A 15,015-nucleotide genomic window follows, 5' to 3' on the forward strand; every position below is an offset into this window, starting at 1 on the left:
ACGAGAAACACAAATGTCAGATCAAAGAGACTATGGATCAGGAAATGAGCCTAACGGATAATCAGCAAGGACACGGGTGCCTATCTTCTCTCACACAGCTGGGATTACTTCCTCTGGAGACCATCTGATGGTCACCAACCCAGATGGTCTGTCAGGTTTGCCAGATTGGTCCCACCCACTGCTGTCATATGGCCTCAAGAGAAGAAATTCCCAGTTGTGTGACTTCTTGTGGGCTCCCTTGTCGTGTTAAATGTCTTGTGAAGAACAAAAGCTGATAAGTCGGTGCCAAACCAACACTTGGAAGGGCACAAGACATCAATTATCTTTTCATGTCTGAGCAAAAGAGCCTGAAGTTGAACATGCAAACTCTTTTTATATGAACTTTAACCTTTTGGGGTGATAATTTTCCTGTTGGACGGCACTGGAGGCTGCCACTGCTGCAAATAAACACACTATGTAAATAAAGTTGAGTGCGGAGTGCCCATGCCGGACACTTCAACATGCGGTGGGAACTAAACCTCCAACCTGCAGAACGACACCCCATGAGTAAAAATGTGCAAAATGAGGTGGTGTTAAGATGGAAACAAAGCATTTGCATGATTTGCCTGGACATTTATTTGTGTTTTTCTTATGAAATTAGAGTTGTTTTAAAATTGATTGGATCCACTTTGGTCTCTGCGCTGCTCAGACCAGCCAGTGACTTCTCAGTTTGATCACAATTAAACGGTATTTTGTCAAATCGAGGACATTCAAAGAATAAGCAGAAGCGTTTCAGAAAATCTGAACTCATATTTTCAGTCATGATTGGACAGTTCTAGTTACACTCTAAACTCCAAGCATTTCAGAGTTCAATCGTAATATCATTTCCTGAAGAGATGGGAAGTCATCTCTGTTCAACCATTTACAAAAGAACTAGCAAGGTCTTGTAAACAAATGCAATACTTGTTGGATGAAAGCTGCAGTAGACTCTTAATCAACCTTTGTGTCAGCTTGGATCATTTAGGGAACATTAAAACAGGAAGTGGCTCCTTTTGAACGGACAGATGGACACCAGGAAGTGTCACCCCGCTTGTCGTCGCACCTTTTCTGTTTTTGAATGACTGTGTGTCTCCCGTGTCAGGATTCAATTATGGCCAAGACAGCTGTGTCTACTGGTGTCCACACAATTTCTCCATCTGCTTATACCTCTCGTGCCAGCAGGTCTGTCACAGGTCTGCTCCTTGGATTGCTTTTCCACGCAGATGTCCTGCTCTTCTTTTGGTCCGACCCTTAATGCAAGCAAACCAAATGTTGTCTGTGCAGAGTCACACATATAAACATTAAATCTTATTTGTATGACAATTTGCCAAAGAAATCTGATTAAACAACAAGTCTAGCCATAGCTTGCTTTTATATTAGACAAAGATTTTATCTACAGGATGTCCTCACACTGTCTGAGGAGACAGAGGTTGGTCACAGGGATCTAATGGAAGCGTGTTCATCCAGTACATACAGACCTGCTAGACTCACTGTCAGTTCAGTGTTTTGAAACAGATTCAGCTCTTTGATGTGTCGTTGTTATCGGCGCTAACCAAAGCACGGCCGTACACGAGCGGAGCCCTCTTGGGTTTTCAGGAAAGACAGCAGACTTTTAGTTTTTTTATTTTTATTTTTTGCTGCCATCCAGATATCCACAGAGGTGTTGAGAGTGAAAAGAAGAGAACACGAATGCTCGGTTAACAGGGCTTTTGTGCTTCTGAGATCCACTTTTGTTTTCCTGTTTTCGAACAAAAGAAATCTCATTCGTCTTTTTTTTTCTGTCGTGGTGCTTCTTTTTCCTCGGAGGTCCTTTGTTGTGACAAGGATGTTTGAAATATATGTTAAATAATTGAAAAATGTGCATTTTTTCTTCTTCTGCCAGTGGATTCTTCTACCTAGTTCTGTTTGGGCCTTTTATTATTCATTCAACAAATGACAAATGGAGACGGCTGAAAACCCTCCTCGAAATGGCAGGACCAGGTTTTCCACATCACTTCACCTCACACCCTGCTGTTAAACCGGGGCATTGTCATTATTTGCTCTTTTTTCTTTGCTGATACACTCAGTTATGTGATCCCAGCAAACGTCTTGCTTTTATTTCAACCTCTCAACCTGTTTCCATTCTGTTATTTGTCCTCATCTCTGTGTCCACCTTTTCCGATCATCCCCCATCGGTAGCTCCGGATGGGAGAAGTGATAGTTGCAAGTGAGTGTATTAAACTGTATGGTAATCGTGCTGAGAAAAGGGCACGTGGGGCAGTCATGTTTCTAATGAGACGCAAAGAAGCAGCCTGACCTCTCTAGCCGATGCACTGCAGGCATTCATCATCCCAACCACATACAAGATGAAGGGCTGGCGGAGAAAGGGAGTGCACTGCCCTCTGTTGAGAGCAACAAATCTCTGCAGATCAGCAGGAATTAGAAAGAGGCGTGAGGAGGGAGAAAAAGAATAAAATTCAAGAAGGTGAAAGGCAAACAGGGAGGAGCAGATTTGTATTGTACAGCTTGGCACAAAAGCTCTGATTATCTGCAGCGTTATTGTAAAGCGTGAATGTATTTAGTAGATAATTGATTTGACTGTAATTGCTCACTAATAGTGTAAACTACATAATCACTGCAGTCAGAATCTCAGAGCCAGCGTGCTTCAAAGAGTGGAGAACACTGGAAATTCTGTCTCAGAAATGGGGTGAATCTGTAAAAAAGGATGGATTTACTCGTGTTCCGGATCAAGTATGAGGCTCCAGACTTTAAACGAATTAGTTAATAAGTGTAGCTAATTACCTTAAGTATGTATGAGATGATGGCTCTTAGTAAAAAAAATTTTTTGCACTTTTCATTTAATTTTAAAACTTGTTTTTCATGCATGATTTAATAATTGGCTATAAATAGATCATCTTTAAAGTGTTTTTAGCTGATTTTTTAACTATTAGAACTAAGGATTTAAAGCAAAAACTTATCTAAGAGTTTATCTCATTCTGCATCTGAAAAAGTGACAAAAAGTTTATTTTTTCCTTCCAGGTGGGAATCATTAAAAGTGATTTAGCTAAAGTTTACATAAATACATCTTGTGCTGTTGTCCATCTTTAGTTTTCGCTTTTAGGCCTGAACCCACCACCTTTGTGCTTCTAGAAGAAAAATCAAACATTCAGTATTGATTCCTAATTGAGTACAGAAAAGTTCAGAGAGCCCCAGGTTGAGAAAAAACATTGAAATGTAGTCTGAAGTGTACTTTTGGCTGCAAAAACCCCATTGTGCACATTTGCAAACATGGCAGGTACAAGTGTTTCTCACTGAGCTACATCTGCTGGTTATTAGTTGGAGACACAAATAGACCACACCTGGAATCACAAAAATTTTAAACAGCAAAAAATGCTACATTTATTGGTGCAGTTAAAGTGTTTTCAAACGATTACATATTGTTTGCTATGTATTCACATGTACTTTGCAGTTTCTACACATTCCCTTTGCAATCTCATCCCTAATGTCAGTTTCTCTTTGTTTCTTCCCAGCCACAACTTAGTTTGCCAACTCTTCTAACGTTTTCTCACGTGTGTCTCACACTCAGGTGCACGGAAACTAATCAGAGAATGTCTCCAGATGCAGTGATGTTTCTGTGACGTTTGTCACTATTGTCATGTGGGCTTTTTGAACAGGTTGAAGTTTCCATCAAAATGAGAGGAAGACTGAGCCTGCCACGAGGAAATGATGAACTCTGACAAACATTTCTAGACATTTTGGAGGCTCCTTTCTAGATCCTGTTCAAAATTTGGGCACGTGTTTTATGATGTGTTGAAGCAAAGCATAAGTCTGACGTAGCATCCTGTGAATGTAGTAGACGGCTCTGGTGGGGCTGAGCAGAAAGGGGCATTATGGAAGTTTGACAGCCAAAACATGTATAGAAATAATACATTTCTTCTTCATACATTCTCTGCAATGCGCTGGTCCTGTAGAATGAGCCCTGGCATTTTTACTGTGATTGCCTGTTTTTCTGTAAAATCACAGAAAAAGAGAGATGCTCGGGTCGAGCAGGCTGCTTCATGCGCGTTCACGCTCAGGCATAGCCCATAGCATTTGCTATCCGTAGCTATAGCAGCAGAGAGTGAGGTAGTGCCAACTCAGCGACTTTGTCGCTGTTCCTAACGCCTTGTCGACAAACCTAGCTATATTTCTGAGGACCCTTAGCTACTTTCTTCTAGATATTTCCTGCAAATTAGCAACAAAATAGCCATTTTCGCTCCGAACCGTTCCTTGAACATTGTTTCAGCTGTCATCAAGGATATAAAAGTTACAGATACAGATCTTGTCACTTGTGCTATAACTCACCTGGTAAGATGTCAGACACTTATGCAGAAGACCCGGGTTCAAATCTGGATGTGAATGTAGTTAGTTTAGAGTTTCTTTTTTACATTAATGGTAAATTTTTTAACAGTAAGACGCCCAAATTTTTATTTGAGACTCGCCGAACGGCAATGAATTCACAGATAAAAAAGATATGAGTTCAACTTTCATTTTGGAACAATTTTTCAAGCAAGGGAAGGGAATGGTCTGAGCATGCAGGAAGACTGACCCATCTTTAACCTTTGTCGGCTGTGCTGAAGAGAAAGGTACACAACCAAATTATTTAATTAATTAGCTGCGTGTTGTCTTGCCCTCTGTCCTCTGGGCCACACACACACACACACACACACACACACACACACACACACACACACACACACACACACACACACACGCGGGACTGTCTCTGCTGTTATTTTCGTTAAGGAGTGTGCACATACAGCATGCGTGCCTCGTGCACGAGCCTACTATTGAAGCTGCCGTTACGCTTTTTGCCTGAGGGGGCAATCGCGGGCATAAAAATTCTAAACTCCGTAAAGTCCCTTTAAGTGATTTCTTAAACAACAGTGGCTTATTTGAAAAAAGCGTTAGTGTCTTGTTTTTGAGTGATGGACAAAATAGTGATCAACAGATTTAGGACTTTGTCTGGAGAAGTCAGGGCATTGCTCTGGTCTGTCATGGTAAAGACGCTGAACCAAAAGATAAATCTATCAGTTTATGCTTATGTATTTAGCAGATGCTTTTGTCCAAAGCAACTTACAAGTGATAATCGGCATGTTGCCCTTGAGGCTAACAACAACAGTAACAACAACAACTTGACATCAATCATGGAGAGGAGGGAACAAGGAGTGGACAGTAGAGGGGGGGACGGGTGCAGGGAGGGTGCTAGTTAAGAAGATGCTCTCTGAAGAGAAGGGTCTTCAGGAGTTTCTTGAAAATTGAAAAGGAAGCCCCTGTTCTGGTAGTGCTTGATATGTCATTCCACATTTGTGGAACGATGCATGAGAAGAGTCTGGATTGTCCTGAGCGTAGTGTAGGCACTGCTAGCCGACGATCATGTGATGACTGGAGCAGCCAGGCCGAGATGTAAGCCTTTGCAAGAGGATTCAGGTAGATGGGAGCTGTACCATCTCTGACTTTGTATGCTAGTGTTAGCAATTTGAATTTGATGCATGCTGCTAGCGGTAACCAGTGGAGCTCAATGAACAGAGGGGTGATGTGTGCTCTTTTTGGCTGATTGAAGACCACACGCGCCGCTGTGGTCTGGACCATTTGAAGAGGTCTCACAGTACAGCCTGGAAGACCAGTTAGAAGGGCATTGCAGTAATCGAGGCGGGAGATGACAGTAGATTGCACCAGGAGCTGGGTGGCATGTTGTGTTAGGTATGGTCTGATCTATCTTATGTTATACAGCGCAAAGCAGCATGAATGAGCAGCAGAGGCAACATGATCTTTAAAGGTCAGGTGTTCATCAATCACAACTCCCAGATTTTGAACTGCCTTTGAAGGAGCCAGAGATAGGAAGTCATTTTGGATTGAGATATTGTGCTGAATGGATGGTTTTGCTGGGATGACAAGTAGTTCAGTTTTAGAGAGGTTGAGTTGGAGATGTTGGGATTTCATCCATTATGATATGTCAGAGAGACAGTTTGATATTCGTGCAGAGACAGTGTGGTCATCCGGTGGAAATGACAGATAGAGCTGGGTGTCATCTGCATAGCATAGTTTACCACCCACATTCCAACCCTCACCTTATGTCTGAAGATATAGGATCTGGATCGATACAACAATGTCATCGATACAAACTCGTGAAATTAGTTTTCTCCACAGGGTGACCAGATTTAGCCTCAGCGATAAGATAATGAGCTTTATTTTCCCATGAATGTCTGAAGTAGAGCTGCTGCTTCTCCGTGTTGGAAGGTCAGTTGATATGGTTCAGGCATCTGAGTAGGAAGCCTCCTGGCTTCCTTCTTCTTGGGGAAATCCAGACACATCCTACTGGGATGAGACACAGGGGCAGACCCATAACTCTGTTCAGATGGACATACTTCCTGTTTCTTAGCTGAGGTGAAGAAAAGTATTTTAAGAAGCTGAATATGGAACTCAAGTTCCTTTCCACTCAAGCACTCAGAACTATTATAACCTGGATAAATATGATTCTACATCATTTACCTCCCAAACCACTTTGGTCTGCAAAATAAAAGTGATGATGATTTCAGAATCTGATTCTCTCTGGTGTTTGTGTGTCCACATGCGAATTTGCAAACATGCCAGTATCATTTAGAACATTCTCAAAGGAAACCAGAAAGCTTTTCATTGGAGTTGCTATTTGTGCCCCTCTGATCCACACAGATTTTCATCTTCCAAAGCTGTTCTCTCACGCCACTTATTAACACTGCACCCTTAAAGCTGCACTTTGATGTGAATCTAGTGCTAAAGTGGGAATTTATGGGGAAATATGGGGGACTCAAGTGCTGGCTTGCATAAAATACAATCCTTGATTTTATCTCTGCTCCGACAGCTCTTTTCCTTTGCTCTGGCTGGACTCATTTTAATTGTGTGCATCCTTAACAGCAGCTCAGAATGTTTCTTTACAGAAATTATTCAATATATGTATTTTTTTATTTTTTGCTTTTGTGTTTTTGTTTTTGTTTAAAGCAACTATGTGAGCCACTTCTACATCCCAGAGTATGAATAGTAATTTTTTGAGACAGTTGCTTGTATATCTTGTATTTGGAGAAGGTATGGCATTGAGTTTTGACTTTGACACCTGAGGGAAAAGGCAGTGGCTCAAATAAACCAAGCATTCAGCAAATCAAATAAGTTTGGAGGATATTATTTTGCATTCATTGTTTTTCTGCTTTGCTTGCATCTGCATCAGCTGGGAGAAATTTATTTGCTTGGCCCTGGCAATCTCTGAGAAAGACACTCCATATTGCAATGGAAAAATAAATTGCTTTTTTTTCTACTTTTCTTTCTTACAACAATGGTTTGGGATGGACCTGAGAATAGCTGTCAATTTTGATACGATTAGATTCATAACAGATTGTGGATGAAGTGTGCATAGTTGGAATTTTAGGAAGAATAGCACATCCTCCACAATATTCAAAGGGAAAAGTGTGGTACATGTCTCTTCTTTCAGAGAACTAGTGCATACGTGTTTTCTTTAGACTGAATAAAGTCAGCATTAATGCTCCTGCTGTTATTTCTTCATTTGATTCCCTGCTTTGTTTTCCTTCCTTGTTCACTACTTATTTATTCACTCATTACTTACCCTCCCCTGCTATTTTGAAGCCAAACGTTTTACGATCTTGCCTCATTTGTTGGGCCTCTCTAAGGGTTGCACGTCTGCCTTTCATTTCTGGCTTTTTTCTTGTCTAAAGAATTTTATTTATTTATTTTTCTGAAATCTTTTGCAGAGTTGAAGCTGTGGGGTACCAGCGAGTGCTGCAGGTAGACCTGGAGGTGAATGGGTTGACGATGACTCAAGGGAGCAGGGAGGTGACATGGCAGGTGGAGTATCCACTCACCCGCACCCTGACCAGTGAGGTGCAGACCATAGTCCGTCTAGCACCACAAGACCTGGGTGGCATTGTGCCTCTAGCTATGGTAAGAAACCTCTAGCTGTCCTGGAGAAGCTCAAATCCAGTGCACATTTATGTTTTTTTTTCTTATTAGATGACTAATATAGAGGCAGGGAACAATGAAAACCCATTTTTAAATTAATATTTCTGATTATAATCAGAGTTGTTCATGCAGGGTGAACATGAAAACAGTCTCCTACACCTGTCTCCTGCATTAGCTTCTGATAGAAAATAGATGCTAGATTTGAAAATCCTGACAGATGACTTCTTATGCTTCTACAACCCCCCAAGGCGCTTCAAAACACAATCAGTCATCCACCCATTCACACACACATTCACACACTGGTGGTGATGAGCTACAATGTAGCCACAGCTGCCCTGGGGTGCACTGACGGAAGCGAGACTGCTGAACACTGTTACCACCGGTCCCTCCAACCACCACCAGCAGGCAAGGCAGATTGAGTGTCTTGCCCAAGCAATAAGCAGCATTGGCGGGAGCCGGGATTGAACCTGCAACCTTCTGATTATTGGGCAACCCACTCTACCACCTGAGCTACTGCTTCCCAACAGTCATGGACTCACCCATCTTGGCTCATGATGGGGAAGGCTGTTGTTGGTTTAACGTCCAACAAATGGCAGGGAGTGTCTCAGCTATAGTAGAAGCTAACTGTTAGCATTAGCAACTCCAGAACACAGCAGAACTCCTCCAGGGTTGTGTCATTTGTGGAGAAAAAACATCCAGGTTGCAAGTCATGTTGCTTTCATCCAATCAGAAGCAAGATATCCAAAAATCAGGAAATAAGACTCCAAACCCTGTCGTCTGAAGCTACTTCCTCCTCTGGCTGAATTCCCCGTCCTCAAAAAGGCACTTCTGGGCATTAATTCCTACTAGAGACCACTGCAAATGATTTCATTAAATGAGTGTTTCTCCTTTAAGCCTTATGATGAAAAAAAAACATAATTCAAACAATAATTAACCCACTTATGTGAAAATGTTTGCCAAAAAGCGAGAACACTTTTACCTTCTGATGCCCCTACAGTTTTGTAAGACTTGCAAAATCACAATTATGAATCCATTTTTAGGGCTCCGAGCCATTTTAGTTGCCAAGGCACATTATTCATACCAATCAGTGTCCTACACTTGTAGCCACAGGCTGGATTTAAGTGGGATGACAGTAAACAGCGAGCAGCTCCTAAAGAGGTCAGAGCAAATGCTCCAGATTAAAAAGAAAGAAAGAAAGAGAGCGAGCACTCTGCCATTGAAATGATAATAATAAAAGAGAAACTACTCACCCAATGTATGTTTAAAGGACTTCTTTTTTTAGTCTCAACTGGATTTGTAAAGAAACAGATTTTACCTGAGATGTTCAGACACAAAAGGCAGCTGGGTGGTATAGTGGTTAGCGTGTTACTTACTGTAACAAGTCAATGTTTTCTTCCCTGCCTCGGCTGTGTCAACCTTTCTCTGTGGAGTTTGCATGTTTTTCATGGGCCTTTGTGAGTTGTTTGAAGGTGCTCTGACTGCCTTTTGCAGGCTAAAGAAATAGATGCTGGGTTAACACTGATTCTAAATTAAATGTGAGAATGATTGTCTCAAGCCTTTGTTGGCCCTGGCAACCTGCCATCTGATGTATTAAAAGCCGTAGAAAATTTGAAACATAATTTTGACAAAAGTCGTTGGAAAGTTTATATTGTTTATAATATAAATAACATATATAAACTATATATGAACTTTATTTAGTCTTTAACATTTTTACACACTTATTTGATTCATAAAACATATTCTGCAAAGCTGAGAGCCAGAGAAAAGTGAAAAGCTGAAACTAGCTACAAGAAACACCTCAACTTGCAGAAAGTAACAATGTTTGGAAGTGAAGTAAAAAAAAGTTTTAAATGGGACATATTATGTAAAAAATCACCTTTTGCATCATTTAATGTTGCTATGTGGATCTCTACTGTAGAGCCCTGCGCGGGACTGTTTTCTTCATCCCGCTTCTACCCGCTCCCGCTGAATCTCTTGACCATTACCGCCCGCAACCGCAACGTGTGTGTTACACTCCTGCCCGCACCTGCAGTGTGCATGTCCACAACCACAAAGTGTGTGTTACACTCCTGCCCGCACCTGCAGTGTGCATGTCCACTCCCGCCTGCAACCGCAAAACCCGGAGAAATTATTACCTCACAATAAAAGAAATGTATTGAGTTTGTGTCCTCTCTGGTCCTGGAGAAAACATAATTTTATAGGCTATACAGAAACCACATGAGTCATTGTTTCATTTCTCAGGCCTGCACGTCTTGGTCAGGATTGACGTTCTTTGTTTTCATTTAGTTTTTAACCATTTAACACCGAGGCGTCACCAGGATCACTGGTGATGCCTCGGCGCATGTGATGTCAAATAACTCCTCACTACTTAAATTATAAAATTCTTAAAAAAAATACATAAAGGAGCTAGTACGGTGTCCTGCTTAAACGAAAATCAAGGCCGTTTCATATTCTATTCTCCTCTGTAATCAGGCAGTGATCGAGGCCTCTTTTCTAAGAGACCTGAATGAGAAATATTAACACAATCGGCCTATAGACAACACAGCGCAGTGACTTTTAATAACTTCATTTTTATACATGTGTATAAAAAATTAACACAAACACATTGTACATAAAATAAACCGCTTTGCAAAATAAGTACCATATAAACATGAAAAACTGCAGATTTAAAGTTTTTTGCCGTATATGGCAGGTGTTCTTTTTGAAATTAAAATAAAATAAAAACGTTCAAACTTAGGCATGCCGCTCAGTAACACAGGCACCTAATTAACAAACAGCAACAGATTGAGTGGCTCAAATAACACTAATAAATAACAAAGATAACTTATAAAAAAACAAAAAATTAAATTTACTAATTAATCATTTGGTTGGAATATTGCTGTGGAGGAAGAGAATGTGGCTGACCGACTGCGGTCCCAATCCTGTGCGTCTCTCTTCCAAGATGCGCCCACAGACACTGAATGCCCTCTCTGAAGGCGCACTGGATGCTGGGATACTGAAAAAGAAACGAGCCAGCTTTGAGAGCGCTTGGAAGTGCTCTTTGTTGAACTTCCACCATTGAAGCACGTTGTTTGGGTCTGGGTTGTCACAGAGCCGGCAGGTGAGATATTCAGAAATTTCATCATCGACCGACTTTGGCACAGAAGCAAAGGATGCTTTGTCTTCCCAGTCTGCGAATCGTTCTGCGCTTTGCTTTTTGGCTGGTGGCTCATCCTCTGCTGTGGCTGGGACCGGGTCAAACAGCATCTTCTGAATAATATAATTTGCGCCTTTAAAAAAGGATTTTATTCATATATAAATAAATATTTATTTTAAAAATGGCTCATGTCATTCATTTAGCTATTATGCCTTTCATTCATTGTCTTATCTCTCTTTCTATTTTTAAAATTCATTTTAATTATAATTGTAATTATAACTGCATTGCATGCCATTTTCTGTTTTCATAAAAAACTAGGCAGCATACCTTTAATTGCATCTTCTCTTGCATCTGAGGTCAGCATCCGTAGCAGTTGCATTTTAGGAGTCAGCAGTGTTGCAATCCTGTACATCATGTGGAGAGGGGATGCAGATGTGTCACTGGTGCCCATAAGTTCTTCCAGACGTGAGGCACACACATTGGCGACTTTAGAGAGCAAGGGCTCGTGGGATGCAGCTTGGCAGTGTTCAATGAGTCTCACGGACCACGGCAGCAGAAGTGATGCGCTGGGGGTGGAGTTGTCAGATTCTAGGTTATTAGTAGCATCCTTAAATAACTTAAGAAACACAACTACTGTTTTCAAAATGTGTCCATTGATCTGCACAATTCTTTCATAATGGTTGTTGCTCAGCAGTAATGTGGAGATTTCCTCATGCTGTTGAAGTATGGAATCCAACATGTCATAATTTGAATTCCATCGGGTCTCGACTGACTGCTTGAGAGAATTTTTCAAGTTGTTTTGCAGACCTCTGTTGTCACTTGGCTTCCCAGGGCTGGTGGCTAGGCAGGGGATCTGGCCGTCTGGTTGCGGTCTGGGGTGGTGGGTTGCTTTGCTCAGCGTTGGGCTGGGAAGCCTGCTCATCAGCACCCCAGCAGAAAGGGTCGAACTCTGGGAACTGGTAATGGATGTACCCCTTGTGCAGCAGGACCGGGACCAGAGTAAATAGGGTGTGTATGGGGAGAATGAGTGTGTGTCCGGCGTGCATTTTTGTAAGTCTTACCCCGGTCTCACACTGCAAGCATCAGCGGAAAGGAACAGCAGCGGAGCGGCTCACTCGCGAACTTCAAAGTGGTCCTTTTCACACCGGGAGAGTCTTGGCCACGGCACGGCTTCCTCGCTGCGCCTCGCTGTACCTGCGAGATTCTAAACTCCCTCGAGACTTCCGACACCTTCCTCATCAAGAGATCACAACCCCCGCGAGGAATCACACCGTTGCACTTCTCGAAAGAAACTGGTGGTAAACAAAGCCATTCAGTCACACGTACTGACGTAAGTTATACATACCATTGCAACCTTGCATTTAATTTAGAAAATAACCGGGGATTTTGCACTGAAACCGTGTGGTTTCCTGTCTCACACTGTGTGAACTGCGGAAATTGACTCGTCCCAGAAGCGGCTCGCGGAAAAAATAGAACTCGATCCTATCTTTAGCGGCGCTGCATGCCGCTTCTGGGACGCACCTGGAAATTGCCACGTCGCGGCTGGTTTGAAACACTCCATAGACCATAGGTTGTATGTGTATGTGTGAGCATGAAGGAGGGAGAGTGTGACTGTGTTTGTGTATGACTGTATATATCGGGTGGGGCCTTTGACTCCTCCCCTCTCCTGGAACTTCTTTTGATGATATACATCTTCGTCTCCGCTCCCCCTGCCACACCTGGTGTGGAGTGCGATGCCTTGGTCTGCCTGAGTGTTCGTGGCTCCCTGGTCAGGGGGTTTTAAGATTTTTGGCATCTGCCTGATCAATCCCGGTGGCTACCTGGTGGGATCTGGGTCCCTGGGCTCTGCTGGGTCCCTAGCGGGGGTGATCTTCCCTGGGTCCCTGGTTGCTGGGTTCCGGGCTTGGCCGGCTAGGGGGTGGGAGGCTGCGGGCGGGCCTGTGGGCTTGCCGCTGATGTCTCCTGGGACAGTTATATTGTTGTGTGTTCCCTTTCTGCAGGTCTAGTGTCATGGTTCTGGGAATTAGTCTAACCCAGGGATTCCCTAAGTGTGGTGCGCGAGCTGCCACTAGGGGGTGCGCGAGGTGAAAAGTGTAATGGCTGCGGAGCTCAGAGAAGTCTGTCAAAAGTCACCATTAGCATAGCCAGAAACTCATTTGTGGGTGGGCCTAAGAAAATGTAAGTGGGCCCAATAAATGTAATTGAAAGCAAGTATATTTTGCTTGTGTTTGTGTGTGTGTGTGTGTGTGTGTGTGTGTGTGTGTGTGTGTGTGTGTGTGTGTGTGTGTGTGTCCTCCGCATATGCCCTTGCGCGGCGTCTGATATATATATATATATATATATATATATATATATATATATATATATAAAACCATGCCCTGATGTGGGGCTGGGGGGTGCGTCAACATGGTCGGGACATAGAAGGGGGTGCGCGGTTAAATAAGTTTGGGAACCACTGGTCTAACCCAAGACATGCAGAATCACCACTACACACACAAGGCAGGTAAATAAAACAGAATTCATTTTGAAGGATGAAACTGAGGGCGGGCTGAAAACGTCAGTGGATCTGGACGGTGGAAACAGGAACCGGGTCTGAGGGAAAGCAAACCAGAGGTGAGTCTTAGAGCTAACAGTTCGGGGAGGAATATTGAGAGGGGACTTACAGGAGATTACTTGGTCAGAGGTTTTAGGAGGGAGGAAGTGAGCCAGGGACGATCCTGGTGGAATGACCTCCTGAGCTGGAGAGGGAGTGCAGGTTCGGAGGGTGACAGCGTGTCGGTCGGGAGGAGGATGGTGAACGTGGCTGGAAAATGGAGTCCAGAAGTCCTATGGAGATCAGGTGAGTAGTTCCAGGTGAGTGAAGAGCCTGAGGTTGGTGAGTTCAAAAACACACGGGTTACACACGATCCAAAAACACACGAGAGCAAAAACACACTGAGACAGACAAGAGAAAATCACGAGAGCAAGAAACGAAGGCTGATACTACCAAGTCGTAGTAATCATCCGGCTTCGAGCTGTGTTCACCATCCCCTTTTGAAGCAGTCCCGCTGAATCAGCTCATGCGTCGCAGCTGCCGCTTCCCCTGACCCACTGATGAACCAATGACGTGCAGCTTCCGCTCCCTTTCCTGTGAAGACACTCAGAGATCGTTTAGAGGGAGAGAGTACTCACCCCGGCTCACTGTTCATTGACAACCCCCCCCCCCCCCCCCCCCCCTCCCCCCCCCCCCGGAGCTTTGATGCTCCACCTGAGAGTAAATCCGTAAGGCTTGTCACCAGCATTCAGACATTAATTCTGTTTGCTTCACAGCCAGACAGGACACGGGGAAAAAATATATAAAAAAGGGAAAAGAAGTTGTGTAAATCATTTGAATACACTACACTGTAGGAAATTAATTGTTGAAATTACTTAACCAACTGGTTAATCAACTGGTTCTACAAAATGTAGTTGCTTAAGTATAAAGAGCAATATACGTTTACTATTAAAATAATGTTTACATTTAAGCGACTAGGTTTTGAAGAACCAGTTGACATAACTCGGTGAGTAAATTAAAAAATGTTTTCAGTGTATTTGTTCAGAGTGTTTATCTTTGTACTAAACTGTGGGAGCTTTGTTGTATTTTCTATGTATTTATTTATTTGGCAGACACGTTTATGGACATAAACGTACAACTCAGACTTAACGTGTTTGGTTTGTGGGTGAAAATCAAGTTCCTGGAGAAAATTAATTCATACATGAAGAGAACTTTCAAATACCACACAGAAAGGCCACAGCCTGGTTTCAAACATGACCTTCTTGCTGGGAGACAGCAGTGCTACCAACTGACACCATACAGCCACCCCAACTTAAAAGTACTTGTCTGTGTACACAACGTTACACTCCACTCATGTCTCTGT

General features: G+C 42.8%; 1 protein-coding gene across 1 annotated transcript in view; it reads left to right on the plus strand.

Annotated features, from left to right (window-relative positions):
• LOC107397163 (transmembrane protein 132C) overlaps positions 1-15,015 on the plus strand; it is a 317,088-nt gene that overhangs the window by 198,625 nt on the left and 103,448 nt on the right. Inside the window, exon 5 of the mRNA XM_054744223.2 lies at positions 7,776-7,965. Coding sequence (XP_054600198.2) covers positions 7,776-7,965 — 190 coding nt within the window. The remainder of the gene's footprint in view (positions 1-7,775; positions 7,966-15,015) is intronic.

This window comes from Nothobranchius furzeri, chromosome 6 (genome assembly GCF_043380555.1).
Source record: "Nothobranchius furzeri strain GRZ-AD chromosome 6, NfurGRZ-RIMD1, whole genome shotgun sequence".
In the NCBI taxonomy this organism is placed as follows: Eukaryota; Metazoa; Chordata; class Actinopteri; order Cyprinodontiformes; family Nothobranchiidae; genus Nothobranchius; species Nothobranchius furzeri.